At 39.5% G+C, this 17,490-nt stretch overlaps 1 protein-coding gene across 1 annotated transcript; it reads right to left on the reverse strand.

The window, feature by feature from the left end:
- Nucleotides 1–848: 848 nt before the first annotated feature.
- LOC135440648 (glutaredoxin domain-containing cysteine-rich protein CG12206) lies at nucleotides 849–15,952 on the reverse strand. Its single transcript, XM_064699933.1, has 5 exons — nucleotides 15,653–15,952; nucleotides 11,998–13,937; nucleotides 1,345–1,578; nucleotides 1,215–1,280; nucleotides 849–1,137 (listed from the first exon to the last, which is right to left on the reverse strand). The coding sequence occupies exons 2-5, from the start codon at nucleotides 13,696–13,698 to the stop codon at nucleotides 964–966; spliced, it is 2,175 nt and encodes a 724-aa protein (XP_064556003.1). The 5' UTR covers nucleotides 13,699–13,937; nucleotides 15,653–15,952; the 3' UTR covers nucleotides 849–963.
- Between the last annotated feature and the right edge of the window lie 1,538 nt (nucleotides 15,953–17,490).

Raw genomic sequence — 17,490 nt, forward strand, 5'->3', positions numbered from 1 at the left:
GAAAGATTTACCTACCAACATTGTCTTCCGATTAAATGCGTGTAAAGCTACATTGATATAATCAACAATTGGAATAAAACATAAAAATTATAACAGAACACCCTATCAAAAAATAAGCAAAAAATTTAATTATTTTCCGTAGTGCTGTTTATACTTTTAGTCCTGGAACTGCCCAAAGTATATTAAACCTTATTGTGCTGTTCTGTAATAGTAGCTTCTTTGACGGATAAAAAGAAACACGAAAACGAAATTCCTGCTACGTAGTTCTGCCCATGAACTGTCCATGTGACCCAGACATGCAAGCGAAGAGGTCGCCGGTTCGAATCCCCGCTACATGAATGCAGCTAGAGCTGTAGTACCCACATCTATAGTAATAATTAGATCAGCTTTTTACTCGTTTTCAAAGGTTTCTGAGGAGTGTTTCGCAGATTTCTCTAATTAACCCTTGAAATACCAGCTTTTGTTTTCTAATGTGTCCTTAATTGTTAATATCCATCAGCACAATAATTATTTGGTGAACACCATATAGAGGCGCTTGCCTTCTTAAGTAATTTTTATTTTTTTATATTTGTCTTTGATTTACATAAGAAACTATGTATATAAATACATATATACATATATGTATATATATTCTGCAGTTCTTCGCACAACTATCCCATGGACATCGCCAGCTCAGGAGCTGTTGCCAAGTCCCAAATGCGAGACTTGCAGCCAACTGACTCAAATATCACAACTGTTAATAACAAACGACAACATTTGCACTTCGTAGCATAAGTAGATATACAAAATACATACATATACATATATCAAAAAAAAAAAAAAAAAATATGTAAAAAAAAAGCACACACTTCTTGGGTAAATACGCATTATTACTAGAAACGAAATAAAATGGTACGCGAGTGAATAAATAAAATTTAATCAGCTTCGGCGGCCAGTTGAGGGCAAATGGGGAGGAGGGGGACTCTAGCAGGTCGGGCACTTGACCAGGCCAACCTCATCGCAGTTCATGCACTTGAGGGCCACGAATTCGGCGGTAAAGTGGTTTCGATGGACGGACTTCTTGGAGCCATTGCACGAGGGGCAGGGCAGCAATCGATAGCCTCCGCAGGTCTGGCAGGTGTACGCCGAGGCCAGCGACTAAATAGAGATCAAGGAATCGGTTTTAGATTACAGATAACAGATGACAAATTGAAGCTAAACCAGTCTTGGCTCACCTTATAAGGTCGCAATAGTTGGCGCAGTTCGCCGCTCTCGTTCAGACGCTCCACCGTGTCGGCATCCTGCAGAAATGCAATATCAGTTCGACTTGTATCTTTAATCAAAGAGTATCTGTCAGATACTTACACCAATGTGCTGGCCCTCAACGAATAGCTGCGGCACCCGTATCGTGCCATGGTGCATGCGATCCCGCATCTCCTGCTGATACTCGATGCTCATGAATACATCCCGTTCCTCAAACTTGACGAGCAGTGTACGCAATATCTGCTTGACATTCGCGCACTTGGCATAGGTATCCCGTATGATGCCCATGCTGGTTGTGTACAGTACTACCTTGCCCAGATCCTTCTCCATGTAGTTCTAGTTCAGGTGATAAATCGGAATAAATACTTTAGTATGACTCGTTTCCATACAAGAATATAAAGGCATACTACGGTCTCGCAAGGCGGCCTTCAACAAAAACAAAAGCCGACACAGATTTCGATATGTGTATGTATGCAGCATATAATTATTAGATACAGATACAAAACTATCTGCTAATTGGGATAGCAATTTGAACAAGAGAAATATTTGTAAAAACTCAAAGTCAACTCAATATTGTTTGTTATGCTCGGGCTTGAAAAATGTCAATAACAAAACCAATGCACAGTGGAGCAAAACAGCAGGCGCTGAAAGTATGTTCACATACAACGAGTAAGACGACGGTCCGAAGACAAACCTGTTCACGGTTCAATCGATAATTAAAACATTCTGAAGTTTTTGATGCGAATAAAGTTAAAAGTTGCTGAATCAAGTTTGCAGATTAAACTTGGATTGTTTTAAAAACAGTTTGGGCTCAATTTAAGACTATATTGGTTTTATTTTGGGGTGCAAGTGCGTATCATTTAGTACTAAGTTCTGGCAGTCTTCAATTGAGATTTCTTTGTTCTGAGTTTAGGATCAGCTAAGACTTGATTCGATACTGAATGTATTTATAAAAAGATAAATTAAACTTAAGATCAAACACGAGTTAAATGCATTTAGGTTTTTTATATATAAGCATTTCATACCCAAAAAAAAAATAAACATGGTCTTAGTGTACTTTCGAGAACAGAATTACTTAATTTAAGTTTACAATATTTTTCGATATTTTTCTTGCTGTTTATGAGGGTCCAACAACAAAGATTGCCTTTATCTAAGGTATTACAGTTCACATTTAGCTAGCCACGATTGGGTTTAGTGGCTTGAACCTTGAAATTCTTTCGAGTTAAACCCAAGTTGAGGTGCTAAAAAGACCTAAGCACAAAAAAAAAGCTAAATATGTGACGCTCAGAATATTTCGAATTCCCGGATCTGTATAAATCAATGCCATGAAGAAGTTATGCCACCTTATCGATTTGCTTGAAAATAGTGTTCCAGCCAATATTCTGATTGTTAATAGCTCTACAAAGAAACGGACAATTAAACACATCTAATAAACTGTACGATTTTTATGCATTAGTGAGATTATATTTTTTTGCCCATTTTAATTGTTGTCAGATATTTTAAAGAGTGGAAACTGCCTAAAGTATAGTTCTAAGTTAAGATAAGATAAGATGTGGATACGTGATGTAGAAAATAAAAGTGTTTTTGGCTCCTACTGCTCTTGCACTCTCTCTCTCTCTCTCTCTCTCAAGGTAGCTATAACATGCAACTGCATACAGTTGCGCCTTTCTTTGCGCTTCTCATTCATATGCGCAGCACATTTAGCAGCCCCAATTCGAGCTTAAGCAATTTGCAGCTTGGCGTTAATTGCCTAATTGGTGAGAAGGTTAAAAATAAAACAACGTAAATTATGAACTAATTAAGACAGTTAAAAATGTACAGCCCGACGTAGATCTGTAGCTCATAATCCAACTTGTAAATTATTTATGCTCTCGATTATTCAATTGGGCGGAAAACAAAAGCAAAGGCAACGAGGCTAGGCCAAAGCGAATGCGAACGTAACTGCGACTGCCTGCACAGAGATAAATACGGCAATCAAAATAAAATGAAAAACCAATTGGAAATTACGCATAACCAATTTGTGTAAATGGCATTAAAATGACTTAACGACATTTACAAGCGCTGCAAATTTGAAAAATGCGCTAAGTGAAAACTGCAAACAATGCACTAACCACACATTTTCCTGCCCATTTCCATTTCCATTTAGGTGTGCGCCTGTGTGTGTACGAGTTGCAATTGCAACTTGTTTTCGCGCCAAATTAATTGGCAGCAGTGCGCTGCCTGTATACCGTTAGCTGGCCAAGTTGGCAGTCTAATTAACCAGATCAGGCCGCCTATCGCTATCGATCATCCGATAGATATCGTTGAACTCTGCAACGCAACGGGACGAGCTGGCAGTGACAGGAGCTGTCAAAAGCTTATGAGTTATGCCCGTAATAAATGACATCATAAAATGTAATAGACTTTTCTTACACAGTGTGCACAGCATGCATGGACTACACATATCATGCCTGTGTCTTGTATTGAGTAATACAATGTCTTGCAGTCATATAAAATAATTGACATCAACCCATTCAGCCGGCTCTGTATTTTACACAGGTTTTATAACTATTGTCTGGCTATTGAGCAGACCTTAAAATGATCTCAGCATGGTCAATACAATAAAATACTTTTTTGGCTTAAATGACTGTTTTTAGCAATATAATATTTAGAATACAAAAAGTTTCTAAATTAAAGGTTTAATGTCATTTTATTTATTTATTATTCCTAGTATATTCCCTAGTATATTCGATTTAAAAAGTTTAACTTTTTGGATCCATTTGAACCTCATAACTTTGCCTGGTCTTTAAGACACGCTCACGAAATTAACATTTTAATTAGCTTTACTCAATTTATCAAACGCAAATCGCAATATTTTGCCGGTTTCAAATCCCTTGTCGTTGAACAAGTGGATTGAGGTGTAAATCGTAGATTCGCCAGTCAAACGAGTAAAAATTGAACTTTAATAAGTACAACGATACTAAATATGTTTTTGTGTTTTTATATAAATTTTAAATTTGGTATCACCAATGACAAATTGAATAATTGTAAAGATATCAACCTGCAACCTGAGTAGCCAAAGTTAAGTCATAAATTCAAAGTAAAAAAAGCATGTAATCGAAACTTTCTTTACACATCTTTACGCATACCTAAGATATATACAATAACACATGCAGTCTGTGTTAATCTGTGTTTACCTGTGTATATTAAACGAGAACGTACTCAGCTCTTATAATCTTCAAGTTATCCAAGTTTGTAGTTTCCGCTATGGAAACATTGACAGAGGCGGACTCTGGGTATAAACGGGTATAAAACGATAAAGGTGTATGTTTCATTATAATGCTGTGCACCCATTCCTACTTTTGGTATCTTTATCCAACTAGCCGGACAGCTCATTGACTCATAAGCCAAGGGGCTGATGCTGTAGCAAAGGCTTGTTATTTACAAGTAATATGGCATATTTAACGTTATGCTGAGCAACACGAGTATAAAAAAAAATGTAAAACTGGTACATTAATAATTGCCATTAAGCGTCATTTGTGATGTGGATGTGGATGTGGATGGCTCTAACAACAAAGTTCAAAGCCATGTTAAGTGACAAAAGACGCCAGCGGCGAAAATGTTTTTAACTGAAAACTCGTTTAGCTTTTAGTGAGCGCCGAGTAGGAGTTCCCCTTCAACCCCAGTTTGAGCATTTGAGCGAGCGCATTTGAACTGTGATCCACTGTCCGAGCTGTCACTGTCCAGCATCCACAATTAACACATGCTTTTGCAGAATCGTCGACAGGCCACATCCGAATATGCCAAAGCCACAGCCACAGCCTCAGCCACAGCCACAGCCACTGCCAACAGCAACATTACAATTTATTTTATGTTTTAGCGGCAACAGGTAAGGCTAGTGGGTAAAAAGAGAAAGCAGGTCACTTGCGATCGACAAGCGTCGATTGGAGGATTGCCAATCGCGTCGAGATATGCGTCGAGAAACATAGCATAGCAACCAGCCCAGTATCTCAGACCCAACAGCATTCGATTATGTGAGCAAAAGGAGTCGACTTTAATGGTACGCAGCAACAACGGCAACGGCAACGGCAACGATAAACGGCAGCGGCAACTGCATCTGCAACGTTCACACGACTCGACGCGTAGTTCCATAAAGTTCAATTAATACGTCACATGGGGCTGGACATTATGTAAGCGAATGCGTCTCACCCGGGGCGTGCCCAAGTGCGTCGATTCCGATCAATTGGGCACCTGGGAATGGCGGCCCGTACCCGGCAGAAGGGAAAGCCAAGCGGCGGCAACAGCACCAAACGCTGAAATACTCAACAATAAACAAAAACAAAAACAAAATAAATACAAAAAAAAGCCGTCAAAAGAATTCGAAATAAGCAAATCGCGTAAAACAATATTATAAACAAGTTTTCACATTTCGGTGGACAACCCCACCTGATGTGTAAAAAATACCCAAAATATCTAGCTAGCTTCCAGCTGGCATTTGATTAATTGGGATCGATAACTTTTATCGATTCCACTCCATTAATGCCAGCGCATGAGTAGTAGGTTCCCATCAAATGCAGAATTCGGTCAAACTAAAAGAAAAACATATGTTTTACGCTTTAAATGATTGTTATCATTAATTCTAGCATGAACTAGAGGTTACAGATTATCAGGCAAACCAATTTTGAACCGAGTTGAACCCGGAATTTCGTTTTATTCTTTACCATGAGCCGAGCCCTAAGCCAAACCTTAATCTGAAAACAAATACTTTTATGTGATACTCAAATAATAATGAATAGCTCAAGCACTGCATTTATCTAATCATGTTTGGTGGATGACAATTTTATTAACTGAGATCAAATTCAGTGCGCATCTTTAATATGAAATAAAAAGTCCCGAAAACTGACTCATTTTTCTTTTATCAAATAAAGACATTTCGTATACTTTAAGATAAAACAATAAAGAGAGATAAATTTACTATTTAAATGTGCAGTCTTTTGAGTTGTAACCAGATTCCATAGACAGAGCTATGATATTAAGCAACAAAGGTGCCGCATTCAGGAACTGAATGTGTCATTCAATGGACAGTTGCCGCAAACTAACGCAATCAATCTCAAATGAACAAATACCAAATAAGAAATAATAAAAGAAAAGAAAAGTTAGCTAAGTTTCAAGCATAAATTAAATGGAGCACAATAGTTCGATTCAAGGCTGCAAACCAACACAATGTTCTAACGTTCGGTTCGGTTCGGTTCGGTTTGTGAACCATTTTCCGTTTAATATACATATTTACATATTTGTACTTGTCGAAATAAGCAACAATATCTTTACAACATTCAAGTCTTGCATTCATAATTTTAAACTTTAAAAAGAAAGTTAAAAAAGATCGTTAGGTCCAGCTGTTTTTAACCCAACTAATCCGGGTTGAGGTTCGGCTGAGGGTAAACGAAAAAATGGATTGCGGTTCGGTTCAAAACTGGTTTAGCGTTGAATGGTTTTGAATTTTGAAAACGTGACCACGCAGGTGCTATACCCTTTATATTAAAGCGCATTAAAGGGCAGCACCGCATCATCAACATTCGGCCTCGGCTTGTTGACGGTTCTCATGGCCCTCGGTGTGGTAACAAGCTTCGGTTTCAATTTCAGTTCGCGTTTCAGATGATGGAGTGCGGCTTGTGGAGAGCGGGGGAGGGGAGGGGTGGAGGTATTGAATTTCAGTTTTAGTTTTTGGCTGAGCTGCAGGTGCGAGCTGGCTTAGCAATAAAATTCACACACGTCGACACACACACACACACACACACACACGCACACACATGTTAAGTGAAACATTTCACTTTCGTTACGGCGGCCAAAAGCGAGCATCAATTTGGCAATAATTGGATATTTTAATAAGCCCATTTGCTACTTTCTTTTGGCCCTGAATGCAAATCGAAATTGAAATGCAGCTAACGCCCCATGCCCAACGGTTGCTCTTGCTCTTGTCGCCCTTGTTGTTGTTGCTGTTGTTGTTGTCGTCGTTGTTGTTGTTGTTGCTGTTCAATTGTATGGCAACAATTTGTATTTTGTGAAACAATGTGGAGGCGCCTCGGCTTGTGGATTGTGGCTGTAAAAATCTCTCAGCGCCATAAATCTGCGCCTGGTCACGTAAAATTCGTTTTCGTTTTCGTTTTCACTTTCGTTCGAATTCAAAGTTTGTTTTGCGTTTGGTATTTTTTCCAAGCCCCACCCCCGTCGAATAGAAATATGCATTGTTTTTTCATATATTTTTTTTGTTGGTCTCTTATTTATTTGCATATATTTTTTCTCAAATACCAAATTGTTTCTTAACGAGCTCTGTTTGCTTTTTATTTCTTTGCGTGCGGCCCGGCATCATTTGCATTTGGTTTTAGTTAATTTCAGTTTTTTCAGTTTAGCGACATTTGCTAAAAATGATCAAATTACGTATATTTTTTTTATTTGTTTTTTTTTTTTGTTTTTAATTGATGGCATTAAAATGATGAGTTCACTTCGCAATTTGGCAGAGCGATTGGCCCCGACTCAAGAGACAGGAGAGACAGAGGGACAAAAAGACAGCTGCGAGTGCATTTCGACGGGCAATCAAGACAAAAGCTTTCTCAATATTATTATTATTTAGTTGAGGTCATAAGATATCTGGGATTTTTTTTGTGAAAACGCGAGAAAGCTCTATAATGATGGAGGCGTTATAAGCATGGCCTAAAAATTGCCTATGTTAGGCGTATTCTTTCATTTAAGCTTTCAGTTAAGCTTCAAGAAAGTTGACAAGAAGATTTCACTTATCAACAATTTAATAGTCTTTGATTTTCCAATACTCTTGTCGATCGATTCAACAAGTTGCCAGAATGGGTAAACAAAATAATGAAATTCATATTTGTATATCAATCGCTTACTGTTTATTTACAAGCCACATTGCAATTCTATCCACCTGTTAAATATAAATCTACTATTTAACGGACAAATCCAAACATATTTTAAACTAGGCTTAATGTTTTTTTTTTCTACGAAAGCAGCTTTAAATATTTATTGTATTTTTTCTTGGGAAGTATGGTAGTACTTGATGCAAGAATCAATTACGTTTATATGCAAGTTGATATGAACTTGCGTCAATATAAATAAAAGCTAGATTGAAAGTCAAGCCCTTTTTATATGAAGAGCAAATTAGGCCTAATTTAATACTATGTCAGATTATTTTCAAATTGGACACAAATGTCATTTAAGTATCGAGGGTTTTAACTTGAGGCTTATTTTAATGCAAGCCCGTTCTGTTTTTATTTGGGGATTAATTGGGATTAAAGCATGACAGAAACAACTCCATTCAAGTTTTTTTTCGCTCTTGAAATGTTCCACTTTAATAAGAATTGCCTTATTGAAAAAACCGTAGTTTGAAATATAAAATTCGTTATTTTTCATGTCTGTAAAGTCCAAATTAAGTTTGAAATGCCAAAATGCAAAGATTTAAACTAGTAAATATACATTTATTTATATATATTTGATGATTTAGTTTGCAATAAATATTTATTTAACAGCAAATAAAATCGCGACTTGGCAGGCAAATCTTTCAAAATGTTGTTTCCAATATAATAAGGAACTTTTGCTGGTTGTACAAAACTAGTCATAATTCAGATATATACACACACACATGCATACATATGTCTTATAAGCTATCCATTAAGCTTATGTTAAAAAAAGCGAATACTAAACATTTTTGAATGGACGTTTATCTGTGAAACACTTATGGCACCTGCACATAAATAATAACGTCGAATTGGCGTTGTTGGCCTTGAAGAGCAAATCAATATTATAATTATTGGAAACTGTGTAGACCGAAGACCGAGGGGGATTGTTGAAACAATCGATTGCATAATTTTCAAGAAACCAAAAGCCAAATGCCAAAAGCAAACAAATATGTATTATAATAATAAAGAGCGGCTAACGCGCTAATTATGCGCATCTACAAAAAGTCAAACATTTTTTTTGTTCGACGGAGTCAAAGGGGGAGGGGAGTGGGGGGGGGGGGGGGGTGGTCGTAGAGGTTACAAAAACCCGTCGAGTTTGGGGGCTTTTGTCTTTCGATGGACAAGACAACTGCGAAAACGAGTCGAGCGGCCATTAAAATATAATTTAGATAATTTACGTTTATGTTTAGGATTTTCTTCTGTTTTTTTTTTTTGTTTTTCGTTTAAGTATGTTGTTGTGCGTGTCTCGGCCATTTAGTCGAATTTTGGCTTAGCTCATTGACGAAATCATATAAAAATGAAAGCTCGCATAATGACTGTGCGCCACGCCCACATTGATAACTAGCACAGTTTAATTTAGGTAACAATTTTCATATATGTATATTAAGCTCGCAGGTAATTTACGAATTATGAGTAGATAAACCGAATAACGACACCCTGTACCACATGTGTATTTAATTGATTTCGCCAACAAAAAAAAGCAACAATAAGCGCTAACAGCATTGGCAAAATAAGCGAATCATCGTTACAGATACAGATACAAGCCGAAAGATACAAAGTCATCAAGATACATATGTATCTGTGTGTCTATTTTGTCGATGACTCGACAGTTTGCGAGCAATGCGTAAATAATGCAATTTCAATAACACTGCAATTGGGGCTGCTTATTGTTGAATGCTCTGGCTGTTGCTCAATCGGCTTTCAGGCCAAAAAAATGGGTCAGTCAGTCGATTGAAGCGTGCCAGGGCCAGAGCTGACCCTGATTGATTGAGAACTTTCGCGAAAGAAAGCCAAATAGAAATCAAAAGTAACTACTAGCAACTGCACTTAGTCAGGCCTTGGGGCCCATTTAAGCTGGCATTTATCGCGTCGTTTTATCTACAACTCGAGCCATCTAGTATTGCAAGCGTCTACTTCCGCCAGACCCAAAAGCGGGCGACACCAAAAACTTTCCCAACTTTTGGAGCTGTGTCTTGTGCTTGTTTATGGAAATTCTGATTCGATGCCATATTGGAGTTGCCCCGAAAGGCTTTCTGTGGCGGGGCAGCATATTAAGCCACTTAACGGTAAATTAAAGCAACAACAACAACGAAAACAACGACAACGACAACAACACGTTCTGTAAATAGACAGCAAAGTGTTAATTTTTTGATTTAAGTCTCGACGAATGATTTATTAGTTGGTCAAACTTTCAGCGAGCTCTTGTTGTAGTTGTTGTTGCTGTTGCTATGAATCAGTTTTGGAAACAAGAACAACAACAAACAATCAACAAAAACAAAACAGAAACAGAAACAACAACAACATCTGGACAAGCCTGGCTTTCACATAGCCCAAAACGTGACTCAATCTGGGGGTGTAGACTGTTAATTGAAGACTGCAGACTGAAGATTTCAAGCAGCAGACACTCACTAATACATATGCATTGCATAATGTGTGTGTGTGAGTGTGCGTGTGTGTGTGTGTGTGTGTGCGTGTGTGGGGGGAAGTCAGCGACCCAAACAGACACCCACGCAACTCACTGACAGCCGCAGACAAAAGTTAAACACACAAAAGCCAACTTTCTCAATGAATCTCATGAAGCAAAGACAAAAAAATACCCACTCTTCTTTTTTCTTTTTGGATTTTGAATATTTTGAATATCCATAGCCGCATGTGAATGCACTCATTCATTGCTAACTCACGATTCAAAGTGACTCTATGAGCACTCAATTCTCAATTCTGTAAAATTGCCAGAGAGTTCTCAAAAGTATGCTACATTTAGAGTACAGATATAACACTAAAGGATCCCTAGTTTCAGAGCTCTGGAATGTTGTTATACTCTATAGTTAAAAGCAAGTATTTGCCGATCTAAAATCTGGCGATAAAATTGCTTGATGCATTTGGAAATACTACGTGGAATAATCGAACTCGACAATCAATAAGATTGTGTCGTCTTTTTTTTAAAAACAGGTTGCCTTGAAGTGTTTAGAAAAAAAAGCAGAAAAACGAGTCAAGCTCCCCACAGCGTATAATCGATAATAATCGATTTTATATGTAAGCACATTAAGTCTTCAAGCCAGGTATTAACCGAACCGGTTCAATCAACCGAATCAAACCATATTTTATTCCATTCTTGTTTCTTGAAAACAAGCAAATATTTGTTTCTTTCGATGTTTACTTTAAATCTGACACATAAACAAATTTTAGTTTACAAAAATATGTAAATACAATAAATTGAATTGATATTTTTGAAATTTGGAATGTGAAGCAAGGTTGGAACCTGAAGAAGAGACATTGGAACGAACCGTGAACCGAATCACCAATTTCCAAGTTCCTTTGAGATTGAATTTCAGAAATTGATAGAAATATCTCAAGAAACATGCAAATCAATGTAATATTAATACAAATTTGTGATTTCCTCTTGACTGAACAAAACTTCATCTTCAGATTGAATTTCTTATCTTAGTTTGGGATACAGGTAATCCTAAAGTACAATTAAAATAGTCAACTAAGTTCCTAAACAACAGAAGATATTAAGTGAATAAATTGACTGAACATATAATAGAATGAGCAGAATTGCAAAAGTATGAAAAAAGCAACCGAAACTTAAGGGGAATATACAGATCACTAAATCTGTCATTCGACTTAAACGAGCCAGAAAATCGATGATCTCTCAATAAGCTGCTCGAAACGTGATTGTTGAACTTGCGTAGTATTGTTGCACTCAATGTTTGAGTTTAAGCACTCATTGAATGATTAACGAGTACTTTTGAGTACTCGCACTTAAAAACAAAAAGTAATCAGCTCGTACTGAGCTCGTACTCACCTTGACATTCGGCTGCTGCAACTGCAAGAAGGTGGCTACTCCATTGCGCACACGATTCTTGACGCCGCGGACGGTGCCCTTGGAGGAGCGTATTGTGGATGTTTGTGAGGCGCGGCGCACGTCCTTATAGCCGGCAAAAGCGTCCTCATCGTGCTCCTCGGCTTCGCCTGGCAAACTGTACGCCTCGTATTCCGGCGACATGCGACTGCAGCTCTCCGGACCGAAACTGCGATAATTTGCATGCTCGTTCACATGAAAATTGTAATATTGATCTGCCTCATATTGCAGAGGACGTCCATCGATTTTGGTCGCCGTCAGAGACTGTTCCATCTGCCCCTCCCTGCCCGTCTCCCTGTCGCGTATATCGCGCAGCAGCGAACTGGGCAAGAGGGCGCCCAATTTAAGTATCGGCGCCGCCTCATTGGAGTGCAGCGAGTCGCAGCTGAGCGAGGAGCTGCTCTCGTCACACTCCTCGCTGTCCGTCAAGCTGTAGGCGCGCGAGTGCGTACCGGATTGCCCGCTCGGGGTATTAACTCGGATGCGAGTCGTCTTCAGATGCAGCTCCAGCTTGGGCACGCCACTTCCGCTCATGTTGCTGCCGCCAATGTTGCTGTTGCTGTTGTTCTTGCTGTTGCTGTTGCTGTTGATGGCATTGCTGTCACTGCTGGGCGATTTGATGCTCTCCAGATCGCTGCCAGTGCCGCTGTCCAGAGTCTCGCAGGGCGAATACTGGCCACTGGACACCAAATAGCATAGCTGATAGGGCGCTGTGGGTGGCTGTGCCTCAGTTTGTGAATGCTGTTGCTGCTGCAGTTGCAATTGTAGCAGTTGCTGCTGCTGCTGCTGTTGCTGCTGTTGCTGCTGTTGCTTTAAATGTAATACCATGTCGCTGTCGCTTTGGCTGTCGTTCAGTTTTACCACGCTTATCTGTTTGCCGAGCCTGGGCTGGCTTTGACTTGAATACGAGCTCTGACCGTTGGCTATCTGTATCTTGACCGTGTGCTGTGGCGCACAGACGCCAACTGTTTCGGTCACTGCACCTAACGTTAACTGACTAGCGTCGCCGTCGCCGTTGCCGTTGCCGTGGAGAGCGCTCTCTTCAATTTCAATAGCTTGAAGCTCAGCTGTGGCTGCAGCTCGTAACACGTTTCTAACGTCATCGGCAACATTGCAGCTGATAATAGTTGATGCTGCTGCTGCTGCTGCTGGCGGGGCTGCAACAGCAACAGCATCAGGCACAGAGTTAACCTCGGCCTCGGCCTGGCCAATGCGCAGCAGCAGCTGTGGATATAATTTAGTTGCTGGCTCGTTTGTTGCTGCAGCTGCTGTTGCTCCCACCGTGTTGCAACTAGTTTCCAAAACAACATGGGTTGCATGGTCAACCTGAGGCGTCTGCAAATTGTTGTCTTGATCGTTATTGCTGCTGCCACTGCTGTTGCTGCTGCTGCTCTTGCTGCTGCTGTTGTCGCCAAATGCCAACAACATGGTCTGCGACTTGAGCGACATTTCGTCGCCTTCAATGTTGTTGCCTGCCGGCTTAGCTGGCTGCTCAGATTCAATTATTATTGAAATACCGCGCAACGGCCTTTGCTGCTGCTGCTGCTGCTGTTGCTGCTGTTGCTGATGGTGCATGCTGCCAATCGCTGCTGCTGCTGCTTCTGCTGTTGTTATTGTTGTTGCCATGATTTTTGTCGCTGCCATAGTTCTGGCAACAGCAACAGCATTTGGTAATTTGATGCGCCGCCAATATCTAATTTCAATTTTATGCAATTCTCAAGTGTGTTGCTGTTGTCGCTGCTGTTGCTGTTGTTGCTGTTGTTGCTGTTGCTGCTGTTGCTGCTGCTGTCGTTACAGGTTGTTGCTGCTGATGCTGTTGTGCTATTTGCTGCTGACCGTTGCACGGCGCGTTTTACAGTTAGTTGGCCGCATGCAGATTGTACCTGCAAGAAAAGAGCAAACAGAATGTCATTAGCAAAAGAGAGCGCCAACGAAAGAGAGAAGGAGAGAAAGAGCGAGCGAGCGAACGAGCGAGAAAGAGAGAGCAGCACCTACAAGACTTGGCCAACTGGCCAACTGGTTGACTGGGTGAATGGTGGCTCCCAGCATGAGCTTGACATTTAAGCCGAAGATGTGCCCGGTTCGTTGGAAAGACTCAGACGCAGACGCAGACGCTGGGGACGACCGGCTGCATAATAAATGTTAAAAGCTTTGCCAAAGCAGAAAACGCCACAAAGCAACAACAACAACAACAACAAGACGACAATAAAAAATGAGATATAACAATAATCATCATTATAATGAAACACACAAAACCGCATTTAAGGCTGTCAGAACAAATATATAAAAAAAAAAGAACAGACCACAAGAAAAACAAGTAAGAGTGCTCGGCATGCGAGTCTCGACTTGGAGATACTCTGTACCCAGTTTCTTTTTTCCTCAGCGCCCCACTTTACAAATTGCATTCTTTTGTAAGCCCATTTTCATCTTTTTCTATTTTGGCTCTGCCGAGAAAAACTATCCAAATTAAAGTTTAATTCCCTTGAATAGCAATCAAAATCCTATATACCAAATTTAATAGCGTAGCTCTCAAAATTGCCGAAAAATGCCAAAAACAAGCTGAAAATCGATACTTATCGATTTCGAGACAACGTTACGATTCACCTACGATTTAAAGTCTCTAGCTCTCTAGCATGGCTAGATCGATTCGTCTATTGCTGCTGGCCGAATATATATTTAATTATATTTACTTTATGGATTCGCCTGTTAGATGCACAACAATTAAACATTTGTTAATCTATTTTCAATGATTACAGGGTATAAGATGTATAAAGATTACGAGTATGTACGACTTTGCCTGCACTATAATTTTGATTATAGGCGCAGCTCAAACAGAAGCGACATCAACAGAGAAAAGTAGAGTATTTTTGTAATGAAACAAAAGAAATTAGATTCGCAGTAAAATTGTTATGTTAATAGTTTTATTTTACGATATTTGACATTACTTTTTGTCTTGAAACGAATTTTAAGGTGTATTTCGTAATTATTTTTTTCATTATTGTTATTAATATTTCCTACTATTTATTATTTTTCTGTTAGTCTATGAACACGCTATCAACCTGTCTTGTAAACATCCCAAAATAACATGAAGGGCCACAAAGGGACTCATTAATAGAAAGCTATATTTATACATAAGTTATTGAAGTTATAATTCCGACTGCGATTTTCAAGATATGATGAAGCTAAAGCTTATGAGGGGCACTAGACAATAATTGAATCTCAAAATAAGTATGAGAACCCCTGATCCAAAGCATAAAAAAACATCTTTAGCCCAGTCTGAGCTTTGAGTTTGGGTCCTCGTCTTACAGACTCGCTGCGATCCCTAATGTATTGAGATTGATTGATTGATTGATTGAGCTTCCGCAGTTTTTGTCACACCTGTGCAGTGTTCATTGGAATTCCTATGATATAACCCAGAAAGCTAAAATAAAGAACAAACAGCCTTTACAGCGCCCAGTAAAAACGAAATTCATTGTTTCCAAATGCTGTGCAAAGCGAATACACCAGTTTTTATGGGTCGCACATCATCGATACTTTTAGAGTCGAAAACAAAGAGCAACAATGCAAAAAAACGCTTTTAAGAACAAGATTTACATACATTTGAGGTGGATGTTGGGCCGCGGCTTTTGAAGCTTGGGCTCCGTCCAAAGCTGATGCTGTTGTTGTTTTTGTTGCTGTTGTTGTTTTTGTTGCTGTTGTTGTGTTTCTGGAAACTGGTAACTGGTTACACTTGAACCTGGCGCTGACCAGTTGTGGGATACCCAGTCCGAAAATATTTGAAGCGGGCGGACAAGGCGCCTAACCTCTAAATGTTACAGTTGTTGTTGCTGCTGTCGCTGCTGTTGCTGCTGTTACTGCTAGCCTGCATTCGCCGCTTGTTGCACACAAATTTCATTTGGAGGCACATGCACAACAACAACACGAAAATAACAAACCGAACTGAGCCAACAAAAACAAAAAAATACAACAAAATGTGCAGCTTGTAGGGGAAGTTATTGTAAGGGCGGGTGGGCGCAGCTCGCACACACACACACACACGCGCGCACACACAGTCGAAGGCGCACACGCACACAGGCACGCACGCACGCACGGACGCACGAATCTAAAAAGTTTCGAGTTATGGTTTTTGGTTTTCGGTTTCGGTTTTGGGCGCCTTAAAGCGAACGCGGCGCGTACAACTCATTCAAAATCGCGCTGGCAACTGAAAACCGCAGCAACAAAGTCGCGCTGGGTTGGCGTGTTTTGCCAGGGATTTGTTGTTGTTGTTTTTGTTGTTGCTGCTGTTTGTTGTGTGTGTGTTTTTTTTCTACGTGCCTCTGTCGCTGCCGCGTCCGCTGCTGTTGCTTTTATTTTTTAAATTTTTGCTTTCAAGAAAACAAAAAAAAAACCCGCAAAGCAGTTAAAAAGCAGCAGCAGCAGCAACGTCGCCGTCGCCAACGAAATAACTTAAAACAACAAAAATAACAGCAAGAACAACAACAAAAAGTCAGCAATCGCAGTCATAAACGTTGCGCTGCGACGGCGCTGCTAGCGGCAGCAGTGGCAAAAACAATGTGATCCGAGAATTTGTTTACGTGCGCAGGCGCAGCCGCTGTCAACGTCGACGCCGACGCCAACGCCAACGCTGGCAGCGCCTCAGCCATCGTACACACCCCCATGCCGCCAACACCCCGCAACCCACCTGTTGTTACCGCTGGCGTTGCTGCTGCTGCTGCTGCCGCTGTTATTGTTGTAGTACTCGTTTGTTGCCAAAGTTAATTGTGTGCGGCTGCCGCAGTTGCCCCAAGTCGCACAGTGTCGCCAATATCGCAAACAGCTTAGAATCAGATGCATATTATTCTAGAAGAGAGTAATTTTGCACCTTTTTGCCATCTTGTCACAAAACTCTAAATTTTAAATTAAAATTATTTTGGCTTATTTAAATGTTAATTTATAAAGAAGAATCTTTTAATATGACCTTTGAGTAACTATGAAAAATTTGCGTCAGATTAGCGGCATCTAATCATATTTTTGTGAGCCAATTGAAAACTATAATAAATATGTATGTATCAGAAACTTTTTTGACTAAGAATAAACGAATTTCCCAATCTTTTATAATTGTTACACAATTATTACTTAATACCTTATATTTTTAACTTCTTTAAGATTTAGAAAAAAAATATTAAAATACATCTGAAATCAAAAAAAGAAATGAAAAAATAATAAATAAAAAATAAGTAAAATAAATAACTACTTTGTTTGATAGGCTTCACCAAATCGGTGCTATTGTTATTCTTAATAAAAATAAGTCATATAATAATTGCTGAAATTTCCAAGCTGGGAGATTAAAAATAATAATCTGTAGCTTTTAGATTTTCCTTATCGTTTACGCATTAAAAGTCTATCAAAATATACTCCAACTCATGTAGAATTTCGTGGACATTCCGAATAGCAGTA

The sequence above is a fragment of the Drosophila montana genome, unplaced genomic scaffold (genome assembly GCF_035044405.1).
Source record: "Drosophila montana isolate Dmon_TW-CO22-7 unplaced genomic scaffold, ASM3504440v1 contig_1624_1, whole genome shotgun sequence".
Classification (NCBI taxonomy): Eukaryota; Metazoa; Arthropoda; class Insecta; order Diptera; family Drosophilidae; genus Drosophila; species Drosophila montana.